The sequence below is a fragment of the Capra hircus genome, chromosome 7 (assembly GCF_001704415.2).
Source record: "Capra hircus breed San Clemente chromosome 7, ASM170441v1, whole genome shotgun sequence".
Lineage (NCBI taxonomy): Eukaryota > Metazoa > Chordata > Mammalia > Artiodactyla > Bovidae > Capra > Capra hircus.
The window spans coordinates 108,272,218-108,290,474 of NC_030814.1; the positions used below are offsets into that span (position 1 = coordinate 108,272,218).

Consider the following 18,257-nt stretch of genomic DNA (forward strand, 5'->3'; position numbering starts at 1 on the left):
TGAAACATTCCTTTAGAAAATCTTTATTGGATAACAAATTTTAATGTGTCTATTATTAAGATTTATTTCTTTAACTGAGGAATGGATTACCTTCAAATACCTGGAATAATTCCATTCATATTGTGGTAGTATATCCACCCATCATGAAATTTTCTCTTATTTCATTTTCAAAAGGACTTTGAAGCACAGCAGACAGATAAAAAACATTGGGAGGTTGTCAATATTGTTAATTTTTTTTTTTGCATAAAGATGAAAGTCAAACTCCTGAATTTTATAACCCACTAGAATATTTAGTTAAAGTATAGCCCTTTGGATGCTGGTTACACAAAATCATACTTCCCTTCTCTGCTTGCTGAGCACAGCACTGACTGGAATAACTCCTTTGAACAACTACCTTGTCTAGTAAAATGTCAAACATCATTCACTAAGTGATGATAATCCAAAATAAGGCAAAATGATTTCAACATAAAACAAAAAACAACCAAATCAAAGTGAGTGTAGCTATGAAAACATCAAAGATTTTTAAATAGCCTGAGTATTCTAATGTATTCACCTTTCAACTAATACTAACTGCAGTCAAAATACTTACAGAGAGCCAAATTCTGGGTTCTAATTTGAATTGCCAGGTCCCTTCTCCCATCCATAGACACAGACTTACTGAAAAGAAATGACACAAAGCCCTGCAGCATCTGCTGAGGGGCACAAAGCAAAGATTAGGGTCATGGCAAAGTACGACCTTCAAAATTCAAGTGTAAGTCCCAGATAACACTGCTCCTGGGTATAGAGCTGTCTACAAAGATACCAATTCTCTACTTCTGGTCATTGTAAACTGTTTTGGAAACCTTACTTTCCAGGGGAGGAGGATGGGGTGGGGTATCAGAAAAGTAAGATTCACGGGAAAGGAAACAGGATGGGGAGCATCCACTCCAGCTGGTTCCCTCCTGCAGTCTTGGACACCTGGGTGGCTATGCCCCCAGGATCTCGGTGGCACGGGGTAAGAATGGCTTTCCCCTAGGGTATCCGGTGCTGACCCCGCAGATGCAGCATAGAGTGGGAGCTGCTGAGCCCGGAGCCATTAGGTTTGGGGAACACTGCCAGTCACCTTCCCGCGATGGAGCTGGAGCCTGGTTGCGGGAAGTGCGGCTGCGCCCAGGGAGCCGGTACTCCAGGCGCCAACACCTGCGCCCCGCCGACACCGGCGCCCCGAGACACCTGCGTCCCACCGACATCTGCGCCCCGCAGACACCTGCGCCCCGCCGACACCTACGCCGCATCCGGCAGGAAGCACCCGGGTGCGCTTACCCCTCCCTCGTGCAGGCCTAGCCTCCTCTTTCTTCGCTCACGCGTTCCAACGACGCGTCACAGGCACCACCCAACAGTAAGCGCTTTGCCTGGCACCCCTTAGGCAGCTAACGGAAATCTCTCTGAGCCACTAGACTCCATTTGAGGGTCCCGACAGTGCAGAATTGCGCCTCATGGGCTGTTACCTTAGCCGGCCTCGCCCTCGCCCGTCGTCACCTGCTCTGCCGGGCGGGGACCAGCCAGAGAGCCCCGAGTGCCTCGGGCCCGCGCACACCGCCAGCCGTGTTCCCCCAGCTTGCCGGGTTCACTCGGGGGCCCCAACTCTGGACCTGGCTCGCAGGCTGTCCTTTGAGGGTCTCATGGCTTCACCCCGTCGTCGTCTGTACCGTCGCGGGTTTGTCCTAGTCCATCGGCGGCAATATTCAATCCAGCAAGCCCGGTGTTTATTTTGGGGTTTTTTTCCCTCTGTGCCCCGGAGTGGCCATCAGAAGCCATTGCCGTCTGCTTGCAGTTCCAACATGTTCTACACCTCAGTAATCCTGAGGATGGCATCCACAAAGGGCAAACTGACGCTCCGTTTGCCTCTGAAGCAGACAGTCATCTGTACATGGTCTTCATTTTCTGTTCACCTCCCAAACCTTTGTGTAAAGGAGATTCTGGTGAGGGCCCTAGAAGAGAGTGGTCAACTGAGAGGAAAGGAAGACAAGGACCTGACAGCCTTGGCTGAGAGCAGAAAGGGGCTAGCAAAGCAAAAGAAAGAGCACTCAGCCCAGGAGAGTCAGGATAAACAGAGAAGGGGCTCGAATCCAGGTGGGAATGCACAGTCCGCGTTTAGACGCCTCATGATCAACGGGGTCCTCTCTTCCTTTGTGCCCAGGCCTGGACCTCTGGTTCTCTGTTCCAAGAGCTCGGAAGATATCCTGATTAGGAAATCCCAGACCTACTTTTTGAGTTCACGCAGCAAACGAAATGCCATCACCAGTTCATACAGCTCCACAAGAGGTTTCCCACAGCTCCAGAGGAGTGGTCCAGGCACAGCTGGACTCCTGGGCCCAGAGTCATCGCATCTTCATGAGCTCTCAGAGAAAACCAGCGAGGAAGGCCATCGGCCTAACCCTTCAGCCTCAATGGAACCTCAGAGGAAGATCGAGGATGAAAAAATTGCAGATGGCCACTTAAGAAAGAAACAAAACTTAAATTGGTCACAGTCATCAGACAGTTCCAGGCCCCGCAAACGCAAGATTCCTCTGCTGCTACCCACCAGGAGAAATGGCCCACTGATCCTTCCCCCACCCCTCCAGATAGGTTATCCAGTCACTGCTGAAGACCTTGACCTAGAGAAGAGAGCTGCAATCCAGTGGATTAACAACGTCTTGGAGGGGTAAGACTGAAACCATCTAGTCTGCAGAACCCCTCAGCCTTCTATTCTGCCAGCTCCCAGCTCTAATTCACAGTGGAGGAGCTTCTGGAAGATATAGAGCTTCCCAGGCCCAGTGGCCTTCTTTTAGTTGGTTGGAGTAGCCATCTCTATGAGATATTTTGTCTGGGTTTTCCCTGTTTGTCTTGCTCCACTTGGCTTAAAAAATTGGTTCCATTTTCCTGGCCCACTAGGGCCTGTTCCCCAGTACTTTGCTGCTTGGCCCCTCAGTGGTTCCTTGGAGAAGCAGTGCAAGACCATCAGAGTCCAGCTTTGCTCTTGAGGGAACCCAGAGTGCTGCTCCTGTGAGCCCATTCCCCTACCAAGTCAGTTCTCTCCAGAGAGACAACATAACATTCTTATCATCTTTCTGTCAGAAGTGCACCTGGAACTTGGGCAGCTGGAGGTTGTTAGTCTGGCCTGACCCAGTGGTCAGCATCCTTGCAGCAGCAGAGGGAAGCTTTGAACCAGTTTCCCTCCAGGCAGGAGCAAGCAGGATGCCCACTGCTGCAATCGTTGCCTTTTCCTGCCGTCCTCATTTTCTTAACTGGGGCCTGGTTCATCTTTCTTAAAATCTCTATATTCTCTCTCTGAACATTTGGTACCACATAGATACTCAGTTGATGAACAAAGTCATATATGTTGCATACATATAGTCACATGTATTTATACATGTCATTTATATATTAATATAGTCATATAGTATATATTATGTGTATGTGAGGTGAAAGTCAGTCATGTTCGACTCTTTGTGACCCCATGGACTATAGAGTCCATGAAATTCTCTAGGCCAGAATACTGGAGTGGGTAGCCTTTCCCTTCTCCAGGGGATCTTCCCAACTCAGGGATCAAACCCAGGTCTCCTGCATTGCAGGCAGATTCTTTAGCAGCTGAGCCACAAGGGAAGCCTGTATTATGTGTATATGTATATACATATGTATATATTATATATAACTTATGAGAATACATAGTTCATATACATCATATATTAAATATGTATAATATATATGTATATTGTTTAGTCCCTCTGTCCTGTCCGACTCTTTCGTGACACCACAGACTGTAGGCTGCCAGGCTCAATCTGTCCATGGGATTTTCCAGGCAAGAACACTGGAGTGGGTTGCCATTTCCTTCTCCATATATGTATATATGTATGTATAATATTAGTATATGATTATATTCATAATAATCAATATTTAATGTATGTAATGTTACACACTCATATATAATATGTGTTAATATGACCATGTACATTACATATGTGTTTATAACATATGTATGTGTTTAATACATTATATATAGAATACATAATGTGAATTACATTATATATAATAGTATGTATTGAATACGTATATGATCTTTGCTAATTTATCAAGTATTCCTGCCTGTGCTTTTTGAATTCACAGTGAAGGAAGAAGTGACTAGTATGAGTGGCCAGACTTTTAACTCTAGGTTTTCTGTGGCCCAGTCGGAAAAGCTGGAACCACTTTATGTCTCTAGATGCTGAGTCCTGATTTCTATGTTTTGAAAAGGCGCTTGCCTTTTTTCTCTCTGCTTGTCATCTGCCCACTTGACTTCACTATGGGTTCGATCATGCCTAGTGTATGTTAAGAAATTACTTGTGACAACTTTAGTTTTTAAAAAAGAATTGAATTTGATATAATTTTAGACTTACAAGAATAGTAGAGAGAATCCCCAACTAGTCTTCACTGAACTTCTCCTAATGTTAATATCTTACAGAACAGTTATTGAAACCAGGAAATTAACATTGTTGCAATGCTATTAGCTGAACTTTAGACTTTAAACATATTTCCTCATTTTTCCAGTAAAATTTTCTTCCTATGCCAGTATAATCCCACATTTCATTTAGTTGCCATTTCTCCTTAGTTTCCTCCAAACTGTGACCATTACTCTATCTTAATGTCTTCTGTGACCTTGATACATTTGTAGAGTACCAGTTAAGTATTTTGTAGAATTTTCCTCAATTTGGATTTGTCTGCTGTTTTATCATGAGTACATTGAGGTTTTGAATTTATAAGAGAAAATCACACACTTGTGATGTGTCATCCTCAGCACATGGGAAATGTTAATCTTGATCACAGTTAAAGTGGTGTCTGGCCAGGTCCTCCTCTGAATAGCTACTATTTCTCTCTAGTACATATTTAAGAGGGTCTTACATTGATGTGACATAAAAATCCTGTTTATCCTTAAACTTTCACCACTAATTTTGCCATCATCAGTAGATCTTGCCTGTAGCAATGATCACTGTGGTGTTCCACGGTGATTTTATATCATTCTTGTTCTACATTTGATTAGAATTATTCATCGAGGCAGAGTTCTCTGCATTTATATATTCAGTCACTTATATCTGTATGGTCTCATCAATATTTCTTTTATTATTTGGGCTATGTCTAATATGATCACTGTTAATTTTATTGCTCACATTGTTCCAGATTTGATCATTATGAGTTCTTTCAGATTAGCTCCTGAGTCCTTTAAAATGCCTGCATCTCCCTCCTCACTTGTCCCAAGGATTCCTTTACCTTTTAGCCCCATAAGGTATTCCAGAATTATCTTATATTTTACCTGCCCCAGTTCTGGAGTCAACCACTCTTCTAAGAAGCTTTGGTTCATTTTATTGGAGAAGAAATTAAAAAAAAAAATCTGGGGATTCAGGTGTTGTTATGGCTACTAGGGAATCTTTGCTTCTAAGTCCTCTCAACAGACAGAATTGGAAATGTATATTCCCATTTATACACTTGTATCTATTTCTGTATGCTGTGTGTGTGTGTACACATGTGTGTGTGTGCAAAAGAGATAATGCTGATACCTCTAACTAATGTAGTGCACAGTCAGGGTTCATCTTAGAAATATTCCCCTTTGCTTATGTGTAACTTCTTCAACAGTTTCTCCAGAGAAATCTGGTCTAATTATAATTTTAATTACTTATTTGTTCAATCCAGAATGCACATAGTTTCACAATTGGCAGCCCTGTGAGCAGCTCAGCAAAGTGTTCATGTACAATTCTTTCTGTATATAGCCTTGCAGCATCCAGGCAAACATTGCTTGTAAAAACTACCTGGTTTAGGTTCTTTCAGCAACTGTGCAGCGAGGTTATGTGTACGACATTTAGATTCACTTGTCATTGTCTACATTCCATTTTGGGCTCCTGCAACAACCTGGTTGATTTTAATTTTCAAAGTGAACTCAAGTCATTGTGGTATAAAATTTGTTTACATTTTTTGAGTATTTTTGTGTCTGTATTTGTGAGTGATGCTGATCTGAAATTTTCTTTTCTTGTGATGTCTTTATCTGATTTTGGTATAAAAAAATACTGCCCATACAGAGTGAGTTGGGAAGGCTTCCTTCCTCTACTTACAGAAAGGGTGGTACAATGTTTTCTTAAAATATTTGGGAGGATTAACCAATGAAGCCATTTGGGCACAGGTTTTTATTTTTGGGAAAATTTTCGATTATTAATTCAATCTCTTGTTATAGGTCTAAGGTTTTCTAATTCTTCTTGAGTCAGTTTCAGTAACTGGTCACTTTCTGGAGACTTTGCCTACTTCATCTAAATTGTATAATTTATTGGCATGAAATTGTGCTATTTTCTTATAATTCTAATATCTCTAATGTAGGAGAGGATATCCTTTCTTGAATTCCTAATTTTGTTAATCATTGTCTTCTCTCTGTATCTCTTTCTCTCTTATTCTTGCCCTTTCTCTCTTTCACTGTGGCTAAAAATTTATAAATTGTGTTGATTTTTTTTAAAAGTCAGTTTTTGTGCTTTTTATTTTGTCCAATTTGCTGTTTTCTATTTCTATTTTAGGCTCGAATCTTTGCTATCTCTTTCATTCTTCTTCCTTTAGGTTTGATTTTCTCTTCTTTTACTATTTCTTAAATTGAAAGACTAGGGTATGGATTTGAAAGTTCTCGCTAATAAGCTTTTAAATGATGTAATTGATATAACATGCACAGAGGAGCCTGGCAGGCTACAGTTCATGGGGTCGCAAAGAGGAGGACACAACTGAGCAGCTAGCACTTTATTTTCACTTACGTAAATTTAAGGTATTAACCTAATGTTGATTTGATACATTTATGTATAGTAATATGATTCCCATTGTAGTGATAATTAACACTTCCTTCATGTTGTATAACTATCATTTCTTTCTAGTGGTTGGAATTATTAAGATCTGTCTCTTGTCAAGTATGATTACAATAATACAATATTATTGTCTGTATTCACTATACTGTGCATTAGAATTGTAGAAATTACTGGCTTCTTGTTGCAAATTTGTACCCTTAAATAGCATCTCTCCTATCTCACCATCCCCTAGCTTTTGGTAACCACTATTTTAGTCTGGTTTTATGACTTTGGCCTTTTAAGATTACACATATAAGTGATATCATATGGTATTTGTCTTTTCTTGTCTGACTTATTACTTAGCATAATGTCCTCAAGGTCCATCCATGTTGTTGCAAAGGTGTACTTCTTACTCATGACTAAAAAATGTCCCCTTGTGTATATACCACATTGTCCTTATCCATTCCTCCTGCAATGGGCATGTGGATTGTTTCCATATCTTGGCTATTATGAATTATACTATAATAAATATCAGAGTAAAGACATCTCTTTGAATCTTGTTTTCATTTCCTTTGAGTACATACCCAGACGTAGCTCTATTTTTATTTTTTTTGGAGAACCTTCATACTGTTTTCCATAATGCATGAACTAGTTTACAATTCCACCATCAGTATACAAGGATTCTTTTTTCCCCATATCCTAGACCAATACTTGTTATCTCTTGTCTTTTTCATTGAAGTATAGTTGATTTATAATGCTATACTAGTTTCAAGTGTTCAAAATTGGGAAAGGGGTACATCAAAGCTGTATATTGTCACCTTGTTTATTTAACTTACATGCAGAGTTCATCATGTGAAATGCCAGGCTAGATGAAGTACAAGCTGGAATCAGGATTGCCAGGAGAAATATCAATAACCACAGATATGAAGATGACACCACCATTATGGCAGAGAGTGAAGAGGAGCTTAAGAGCCTCTTGATGAAGGTGAAAACAGAGAGTGAAAAAGCTGGCTTAAAGCTCAACATTCAAAAAGCTAAGATCAGGGTATCTGGTCCCATCACTTATGGCAAATAGCTAGAGAAAAAAAGGAAACAGTGACAGACTTAATTTTCTTGGGCTCCAGAATCACTGTGGATGGTGACTGCAGCCATGAAATTAAAAGATGCTTGCTCCTTGAAAGAAAAGCTATGACAAACCTAGACAGCATATTAAAAAAGAGAGACATCACTTTGCTGACAAAAGTCAAAGCTATGGTTTTTCTAGTAGTCATGTATGGATGTGAGAGCTGGACCATAAAGAAGCCTGAGTGCCAAAGAATTGATGCTTTTGGACTATGGTGCTGGAGAAGACCACTCTTGAGAGTCCCTTGGACAGCAAGGATATCAAACTACTCAATCTTAAGAGAAATCAACCCTGAATATCAATTGGAAGGACTGATGCTAAAGCTGAAGCTCCAATACTTTGGCCACCTGATGTGAAGAACTGACTCATTGGAAAAGACCGTGATGCTGGGAAAGATTGAAGGCAGGAGGAGAAGGGGGCAACAGAGGATGAGATGGTTAGATCACATCCACTGATTCACTGAGTTGTTGAACTCAGTGGATATGAGTTGAGCAAACTCTATGAGATGTTGAAGGACAGGGAAGCCTGGCCTGTTATAGTCTGTGGGGTTGCAATGAGTCAGACAAGACGGAGCAACAAAGTTTCAAGTGTACAATATAGTGATTCAGTATTTTCAGATTATGCTCTATTTAAATTATTGGTTATATTCTATGTACATCCTTTATTCCATTATATCCTTGTCAGACATGACTTAGCAGTTGAACAGCAACCTAGTATTGATAGTTTGTATCTCTTAATTCCTTTTCCTTATTATGCCCCTCCTCCCAACACTCTCCCCACTGGAGAGACAAAGTATTTATACCAATAGTTTGTCCACTCTATGTCTGTTTTCATTTTGTTATATTTATTTGTTTAATTTTTTAAATTCTACATTTAAGTTAAACATATAGTATTTGTCTTTCTGTCTTACTTCGCATCAATGTTGTACAAATGGAAAAATTTTATTCTTTTCATGTGTGTATCTTGTTGGTCTTTTCATCTGTTGATGGACACTTAGATTACTTCCATATCTTAGCTATTATAAATATGATGTTATGAACTTTGGGGTGCACATATCTTTTCAAAAGTAGTGGTTTTGTTTTGAATATACCCAGGAGTGGAAATATTGGATCATATGGTCATTCTATTTTTAATTTTTTGAGGAACCTCCATACAGTTTTCCATGGTGGTTTACCAATTTAAATTCTCTCCAAAGTGGGCTAGCATTTCCTATTTTCCACATCTTTACCTATATTATTTGTTAAATTTTTTGATGATAGCATTTCTGACAGATAAGAGATGATGAGTCATTGTGGTTTTGATTTGCATTTCCATAATGATTGGTGATGTTGAGTATCTTTTCATGTGCCAATTTGCTATCTGTATGCCTTCTTTGGAAAATGCCTATTTAGGTCTTCTGTTCATTTTTAAAGTTTGTTATTTAAAATTTTTTTGTTATTTTAAGTATCAACCACTTATCAGACATATCATTTGGAAAGATCTTCTCCCATTCAATAGTTTGTCTATGCTTTATGGTGGGTTACTTCACTGTGCAAAAACTTTTAACTTGAATTAGAATCCATTTGTTTATTTTTGCATTTGTTTCCCTTGCCTGAGGAGGCAGATCTAATAAATACTGCTAAGATTTATGTCAAAGAGTGTACTGCCTATGTTTTCTTCTAGGAGTTTTATGATTTCTGATCTGAAGTTTAGGTCTTTAATCCATTTTGAGTTTACTTTTGTATGTGATGTGAGAAAATGTTCTAATTTTATTCTTCTACATGTAGCTGTTCAGTTTTCCTAGCACCGCTTATTGAAGAGACTTCTTCCCATTGTATGTTTTTTCCTCCTTTGTTGTAGATCAGTTGACCATAGTTCATGACTTTATTTTTGGGCTTTCTATTGTTCAATTGATCTATGTGTCCTTTTGGTGCCAGTACCATACAGTTTTGATTACTATGGCTTTGGAATATAGTCTGAAGTTAGACGGTGTGATTCCTGCAGCTCCATAGCATTGGCTATTTGGGGTCTTTTGTGTTTTTCATACAAATTTTAGGACTATTTGTTTTAGTTCTGAGAAAAATGTCATGAGGGTTTTTTTTTTTTTTTAAAATAGGGATTGCAGTTGATGTGTAGATTGCTTTGAGTAGTGTGGCCATTTCAACAATAGTAACTCCTCCAACCCATGAGTATGGATATCTGTCTACTTATTTGTATCATCTTCAATTTACTTCATCAATGCCGCCTAAGGTCCATCTAGTCAAGGCTATGGTTTTTCCAGTAGTCATGTATGGATGTGAGAGTTGGACTGTGAAGAAGGCTGAGCACCGAAGAATTGATTCTTTTGAACTGTGGTGTTGGAGTAGACTCTTGAGAGTCCCTTGGACTGCAAGGAGGTCCAACCAGTCCATTCTGAAGGAGATCAACCCTGGGATTTCTTTGGAAGGAATGACGCTAAAGCTGAAACTCCAGTACTTTGGCCACCTCATGTGAAGAGTTGACTCATTGGAAAAGCCTCTGATGCTGGGAGGGATTGGGGGCAGGAGGAGAAGGGGACGACCGAGGATGAGATGGCTGGATGGCATCACTGACTCGATGGACGCGAGTCTGAGTGAACTCTGGGAGTTGGTGATGGACAGGGAGGCCTGGCGTGCTGCGATTCATGGGGTCACAAAGAGTCGGACACAACTGAGCGACTGAACTGAACTGGACTTCATCAATGATTTATAGTTTTCCAAGTATAGGTCTTTCATTTCCTTGGCCAAGTTCATTCCTATGTATTTTATTCCTTTTGATGCAACTGTAATTGGTTTTTTTGGTTTTGTTTTCTCTTTCTGATACTTTGTTATCAGTGTATAGATAAACAATTGATATCTATGTATTAATCATGTAACCTGGAATTTTGCTGAATTATTTTTTAGTTCTGATAGTATTTTGGTGATGACTTTAGTACTTTCAGTATACAATATCATGTCATCCATAAACAGTGACAGTTTTACTTCTTACCTTCCAATTTGCATGACTTCTTGTCTGATTTCTATGGCTTGGAGTTACAATATTAAATACACATGGCAAGAGTAGGCATCTTTGTCTTGTTTCTGAATTTAGAAGATAAATTTTCAGTTTTTCACCATTGAGTTTCTTTTAACATTTGAAAAATTTTGTGCCACTTTGGACTTCATTGTTTTGGAAGATAAATCTGCCGTCATTAAAATTTGCATTTCTTTTTGTACAATATTTTGTTTCTGTTTTAATTTTTATCTTTGTTAGTTTTCAGAAGTTAAATTATGCTGTATATTGATATGGATATTTTTTGTTGTTATTTTAAATGTTTTTGGATTGGCTCAGTTTTTTGAATCTGATTTATGTATTTTGACAAATTTGTGAAATTCTCAGCCATTATTTTCTCTGATACTTGTTCCACACTGTGTCTTCTCTTTCTGAGGCTATGATGATATAAGTTCTAGACCCTTTGTTATAGTCCCTCAAGTTGCTAAGGCTCTGTCTTTTTTGTCTATGTTCTCTCTGTTAAAATTGCACAACTTCTACTGATTTATTTTCAAGTTTATTGATTCTATCCTCTGTCACCTTCACTTCTATTGAGTCCATCTATCAGGTTGAAAAAAATTTAGCTGATGTAGTTTTCAGGTGTATTATTTCCATTTGATTGCTCCCATTTTGTCCTTTATATAACTTCTATCTTATTGCTTAAATATTATTTTTTTCCATTGTTTCAAGAGAATTTGTAATTGATTATTAAAATGTATTCATGATGGAAAATTTAAAATCCTTGTGTGACAATTCTAACTTTCAACTTGATACTGGTGTCAGTCGATTGTTTTTTCTCACTGTTTATGGTGTCACTGGCTTTTGGCATGAGGAAGGTTTTTGTGTTGTATCCTTGATATTTTGGTTATTATGCTTAGATACTCCTATTTTTTAAATATAAATTTATTAATTTTAATTAGAGGCTAATTACTTTACAATATTGTATTGGTTTTGCCATACATCAAAATGAATCTGCCACTAGTGTCTTTTACTTAGAAGGCAATTTTGCTGTTTAGGTTTAGCCTGTAAGTTGACCTATATTGTGAACTTGACCATTTAGCTTCCTGAACCCTGGAAATATTCCTGCTATTCTGATCTGCTTCATTCTTCTGGGATCTCTGTCAATTCCTGCTGGTGCTGTATGTGGGAACATAAAGGTGTTTCCTGGCTTGTCTAGTGTCTGTGGGCCATCACCTGTTGAACAGGGAAGAAGGTGAGTCAAAAGCCATTGCTCCTGTGTTTCTTTATGCTGCTGGTGGAAGTCAGGGAGACAATGGCTTTGCTGTCGGTATTTGGAGCTTTTGTGGGCAGTTGACGCTGCTTGCTGGTAACTCAGCTGGGGATGCAGGTTTGGACTCTTACTCAATCTGTTTGGCTTCTTGTTTCTTATCCTTTGGCCAAAAAGATCAGCCTTTTTACTGTTGGTGGGTTTTGTTTTTTACCTATCTGGTAGTTCCAGGTTTCCAAACTCCCTGTATCAAGTCCTGTGAGACCAAATAATAATAATAATACAAAGAAAGAAAAGAAAGAGAAAACCCTACAGGAAAACCCTGTATTATTCTTCAAGTCCTGAGATCCCTAGTCAGTCTGATTTCTTTTTTCCAGCCTTCAGAGTTCTTTTATTATTGTCTGTGTAATAATTTCCAAGATACTTAGTTTCATTAGAAAGGATAAGTGGGGAAAAGTAAGACAACACTGTCTGTTATGGAGCTGGTGATTTTAACATTGTTTTTGAGGAGAGGATTTGGTGACCACCTTGCTCTCCCTTCTGAAAGCCCCATCCCCAAATCAGTCTCATTATAGCTTTTCTAATGAAAGTTACATTTATTGCACTGTTGTATTCCCTTCTCAATGGTCCTGCATGTGTGGAAGCTAAGTTGCTTCGGTTGTGTCTAACTTTTTGTGACCCTATGGACTAAAGCCTGCTGGGATCCTGTGTCCATGGGATTCTCCAGGCAAGAATACTGGAGTGGGGATGGCCTCCTCCAGGGGAATCTTCCTGACCCAGGGATCAAACCATGTCACATGTCTCCTGCATTGGCAGGTGGGTTCTTTACACTAGCATCACCTCGGAAGCCCCTCAATGGTCCTAGCACAGTCCAAACATCCATCAATTATTCCCATGTATCAGTATTTCTTATAATTTAGACACTTGTCTTTTTAAAATAAGGAAATTAATTATATAATTATTTTTATATTATTATAATTATATAAAGTTATTATATAATAATTATACAATATATATTATATATTATATAATATAAATTATATACACTTGTCTTTTTAAAATAGGAAATTATATAGCTATTTTTATATTATAATAATTGTTTAATGTATAATTATATAATAATTATAAAATATAATTATATTATAATTATATTATATTATATATTATATAAATTATACGTATAAATATATATTATATAAATTACATATTATATATTATAATAATTATATATTATATAAATAATATATTATCTTTGATTATATAATATATAAAATATATAAAATTATAAAATGTAATTATATATTATATAATATATTGTATATAATTATAATAATTATAAAACATATAATTATATAACATAATTATAATATATTCATATAATATAATATTATATAATTATTTTTCTTGCATTCCTGGTCTAATCCCTAGATCTACCTTTATTCTTGCTGAAATTTTTCTTCAGTAGTTCGTTTAGTGAGGTTATATGGGAATAAGCTCTCTTAATCTTTTTTCATCTTCAATGATTTTTGTTGGCACTTACTTTTAAAAGATAATAAGGATAGGTATAAAGTGTTGGGATTGATACATAAATCCCCTCACCACCTTTATATTAGGGCATGGTCATCTGAAGACACTAAGTTTTGAGTCCATTGGGCAAGTGCAGTTTCAAGGATAAGAGTTTGTGTTCTGGTTTCAGGATCCATCATCCTGACCTCAAATGTAGGCTCTTGTACACTCCAGTATGTGTCTTGGAAAAGATATTGATCCTCTGTTTACCTACAGATGAAATGGAGATAATCATAAGTGAGCGTTATATCAAGTACTTTTTGTTCAGGTTTCCACTGATTCTTTTTCACACAGTCACAACCATTTTTATCTTTTACAGATGATGGAACTAAGACCCTAAACGATCAAATGACTTGAGAATAGTGACATCATGATTCATCTGCATAGGCTCCAATCTTCAAACACAAATACCTAAGCTGTACTCTTTTCTTGTAGTGCAATATCACATTCCATGTAGTCATTTTGATACTTAAATAAAGTAATCAATCTGAAGTAATAACTGTAGTGTCTGACATATGTGTTTGGTTCATGTTATCACTTATTATGATTAGTTTCCTCTTCTGTTGATCGCATCTGTCCCACTTTAGAGAATCCTCCTACTTCACTTGGCTGTCATGAGAATGTTCATGTGTCAGCTGACATGCTGGCTCAGGAGGCTCCTCAAACTTTCACTTCTCAAGGAGCTACAAGCAGTTCCACCTCCCATGCAAAGCTTGGGGGAAGTGCCCCTTCCTCCTTCTGGAACACACTCTGTATCATGCTACCGAAGCATCTGTATTTGTATCCAGAGCATCATAAAACTCCTTTCTCAGTGACACTATCAACGTCAGCCTCTGACCCCTCTCTCTACATAAGTGTTCAAGTCAGATACATGGGACAGGTTGAGGACAGATACCAATTCATTGTCCTGCACATGCATTACTTCTTTCTTGCCTCTGTTTTCCTCAGATTTCACTTGTCTCTCCATCCCACTTCCAGCCACTGATCTTCTCAATCACAAACTTTATCAAATCCAATTTAGTTTGCTATTCTGGAATAGTGAAAGCCAGGGCAGAGCTTCAACTGTTTAAGAGAATAGGGGTCAGAGATAAAGAAGAGCAGAAGGCTGAGGCAAGATGGGACACCCACACTGGAGCAGAAGGGCCTCTATGAGGCTATGCCAGAGGAAGGCTAGATTGTTCTGGATTGGGACAAGGAAAGATCAGGTGAAGGGGGAACCAAGTGTTAGGTGGAGAGAAAAAGTGATCCCCCCTAGACCATCCCCTATGGGCCCCTTCATGGGTATGGAGGATGAGGAGTTCCCATAGCACTCTGTCCTGGGTGAGAGTGTCACCGATTGTGGAATGACAGACACTGGGCAGGCAAAATATGGCCCTTGTTGCTTAGGGTTGAAACCTAGCATTTGTTTCTTATAGCCAATGCTGAGCATCAGGAGATGGCAGCACCAGGGGACTGAGTGGGTTGGCTGTGGCCAAGACTCCTCATTCCCCTAGCAGAGATCAGATACTTTCCCTCAGCTCAGGGCCTCAAGATATGATAGGTGATTCAGGGGACACATGCCAAATTCCATAGGCTTAAGTGCAAGGGGAGTGTCTAACATAAGAGACCCTGGCATCACGGAGTGGCCCTCCTGGATGAGGCAAGTGCTGGCCTGGGTTAGGGGTCTTCATTGCTGCCTCTTTGACATGGTCTCCTATGAAGATGATACCTGGACTTCTGTATGTGAGATTCTCAGAGGCCTCAGGTTTATTATCAGAAACATTGCATTATGTATTCTATTTTGCCTGTTTTTTCTCTTTCACATGAGAGTGATAGCTTATGGTGAACAGTGCCAGTATTCATGGTCTCTACAGGAGAAAATTTCACTCCAGGACCCAAAAGATGTGGTCTCAGTCACTCAGAGCTTTGTGTAACAAAGTTTAATTAGAGTGAAAAGTATAGAGAAAGCCTCCAGCAAAAGGCACTGGAGGGGAGTAGGAGAGTACCCCACCTCACTATTTCAAGCAGGGAATTATGTACTTTTCAAACTGGCTGCTGAGAACAGATGGAATACTTCAAGGTTGTGAGAGTTCCATTAGACCCTTTCCCAAGGTGTACATCCTGAGATAACTTCAGTACAAGTTTAGCCAGAAAGAATGAGTTCTGGGCAATGTGTTTCTGGGTGAGATATTCTGTTGTTGAGAAACAGGTTCCCGAGCAAGATTGTTACACTTATAATTATTAGCACAGAGTCAAAGAAAAGCATTTCCATAAGCAAGACATTGTGCTGTGTAGTCATTACTCCCGGACCTAAAGAAAGTCCAGTTTTCAGGCAAGATACAGTTGCAAAGGGCTTAAGGAAAGCATGAGGGAAAATGTCCACCTCCTCCTTAAAGGGTGCTAAGCTTTAACTCTCTCATTAGGCAGGCTCTGCCTCTCTCCTAAGGATGTGGGGGAATTTCATTTGTATTTGTCATCTTGTAAATCGAGGCGTCCATAGACAAGTGACTGGATAGGTGGACAGGAGCCAGGTAGAAGATGGAAGCTTGAGGACCCATGATTCTTTCCCTATGAAACCAGTGGAGTCAAAAGAGGTGAATGCCCCTTTGAAAATGCAGTTAAAAAAAAATCTTTCCCCTCATCTCCCTGACATTATCCTATGTTAATGATATTCTCCTATGAATGTACGCGTATTAACATAAATGGCACATAGAAAAAGCTGGTACCTTACAAAAATAGGATATAAAGTATGCAGTTCTGTGCATCTTACTTTTCTTAACAACATCAGTTCAGTGCAGTTCAGTTGCTCAGTTGTGTCCAACTCTTTGGGACCCTGTGGACAGCAGCACTCCAGGCTTCCCTGTCCTTCACCAACTCCAAGAGCTTGCTCAATCTCATGTCCGTTGACTCAGTGTGATGCCATCCAACCATCTCATCCTCTGTTGTCCTCTTCTCCTTTGTTGTATTTAAGAATGAATCAGCCAACATGGTCTAGTACATTCCTTTTAAGATCCTATCCTGTGAGGCACCTAACCCTAAGGGCTAACCCCAATGTGTAAAATCTAAGGTCCTAGCCATGAGGCCTTACCCCAAACCCTAACTCCAGCCCTAACACTAGGGTCCTCACTAGAACCCTAATCCCCAGGCCCTAATCCTATAAAACCTAATGCTGACTCTGAGGCCCTAATCCATGTGGAAATAAGCTGCAATGTACTCAACTCCTCACTATTTTTTTTTTAATTTATTGGAATATAGTTGATTTACAACAATGTATTAGTTTTAGATGTACAGCACAGTGAATTAGTTATATATATACATATGTCACCTCTCCTTCAGATTCTCTTCCAATACAAGATATTATAGAAATATTGAGTATAATTTTCCATGCTATGCAGAAGGTCCTTATTATCTACTTTATAATTTTATATACAATAGCATGTATACCTTAATCCCAATATCTTAATTGATCACTCCCCCCTACCCTTTTTCTCCTTTGGTAACTATAAGTTTGATTTTGAGATCTGTGAGCTGGTTTCTGGTTTGTAAAGAAGTACATTTTTATCAGTGGTTATTGCACTCCACATATAAGTGATATCAGATGATATTTGTCTTTCTCTGTCTGACTTACTTCACTTAGTATAATACTCTCTAGGTCCATCCATGCCTTTTGGTTGTAGCCCTTAATCCATTTACATTTAAGGTTAACTACTGATATGCAGAGTACATCATGAGAAATGCTGAGCTGGATGATTCACAGGCTGGAATCAAGACTGCTGGGAGAAATATCTAACAACCTCAGATATGCACAAGATACGACTCTAATGGCAGAAAGTGAAGAGGAGCTAAAGAGCCTCTTGGCGAAGGTGAAAGAGGAGAGTGAAAAAGCTGGCTTAAAACTCAACACTCAAAAATCTAAGATCATGGCATCTGGTTCCATCACTTCATGGCAAATAGCCGAGGAAATAGTGGAAGCAGTGACACACTTTATTTTCTTGGGCTCCAAAATCACTGCAGATGGTGACCGCAACCATGAAATTAAAAGACACTTGCTCCTTGGAAGAAATGCTATGACAAACCTAGACAGCATATTTAAAAGCAAAGACATCAGTTTGATGACAAAAGTGCATGTAGTTAAAGCTATGGTTTTTCCAGTAGTCATTTATGGATGTGGCAGTTGGACCATAAAAAAGTTAACAGCTGAAAAACAGATGCCTTTGAATTGTGGTGCTGGAAAAGACTCCTGAGAGTCCTTTGGACTGCAAGATCAAACCAGTCAATCCTAAAGGAAATCGACACTGAATATTTATAGGAAGGACTGTGGCTGAAACTCCAGTACTTTGACCATCTGATGCAAAGAGCTGACTCATTAGAAAAATCCCTGATGCTGGGAAAGATTGAAAGCAAAAGAAGAGGGCAGCAGAGGATGAGATGGTTAGACGGTATCACCAACTCAGTGGACATGAATTTGGGCAGACCTTGGGAGACAGTGGAGGACAGGGACGCCTCATGTGCTGCAGTCCATGGGGTCACA

At 39.1% G+C, this 18,257-nt stretch overlaps 1 protein-coding gene across 1 annotated transcript; it reads left to right on the forward strand.

Moving 5' to 3' along the window:
• On the forward strand, nt 1,375-14,241 carry LOC102169090 (nuclear envelope pore membrane protein POM 121C-like). Its single transcript, XM_005682024.2, has 2 exons — nt 1,375-2,683; nt 14,067-14,241. Exons 1-2 carry the CDS (start codon nt 1,476-1,478, stop codon nt 14,068-14,070), a joined length of 1,212 nt encoding a protein of 403 aa, XP_005682081.1. The 5' UTR covers nt 1,375-1,475; the 3' UTR covers nt 14,071-14,241.

Excerpts from the sequence above, each read along its gene's own strand:
- LOC102169090 (XM_005682024.2), top strand. The coding sequence starts at position 1,476 with ATGGGCTGTTACCTTAGCCGGCCTCGCCCTCGCCCGTCGTCACCTGCT.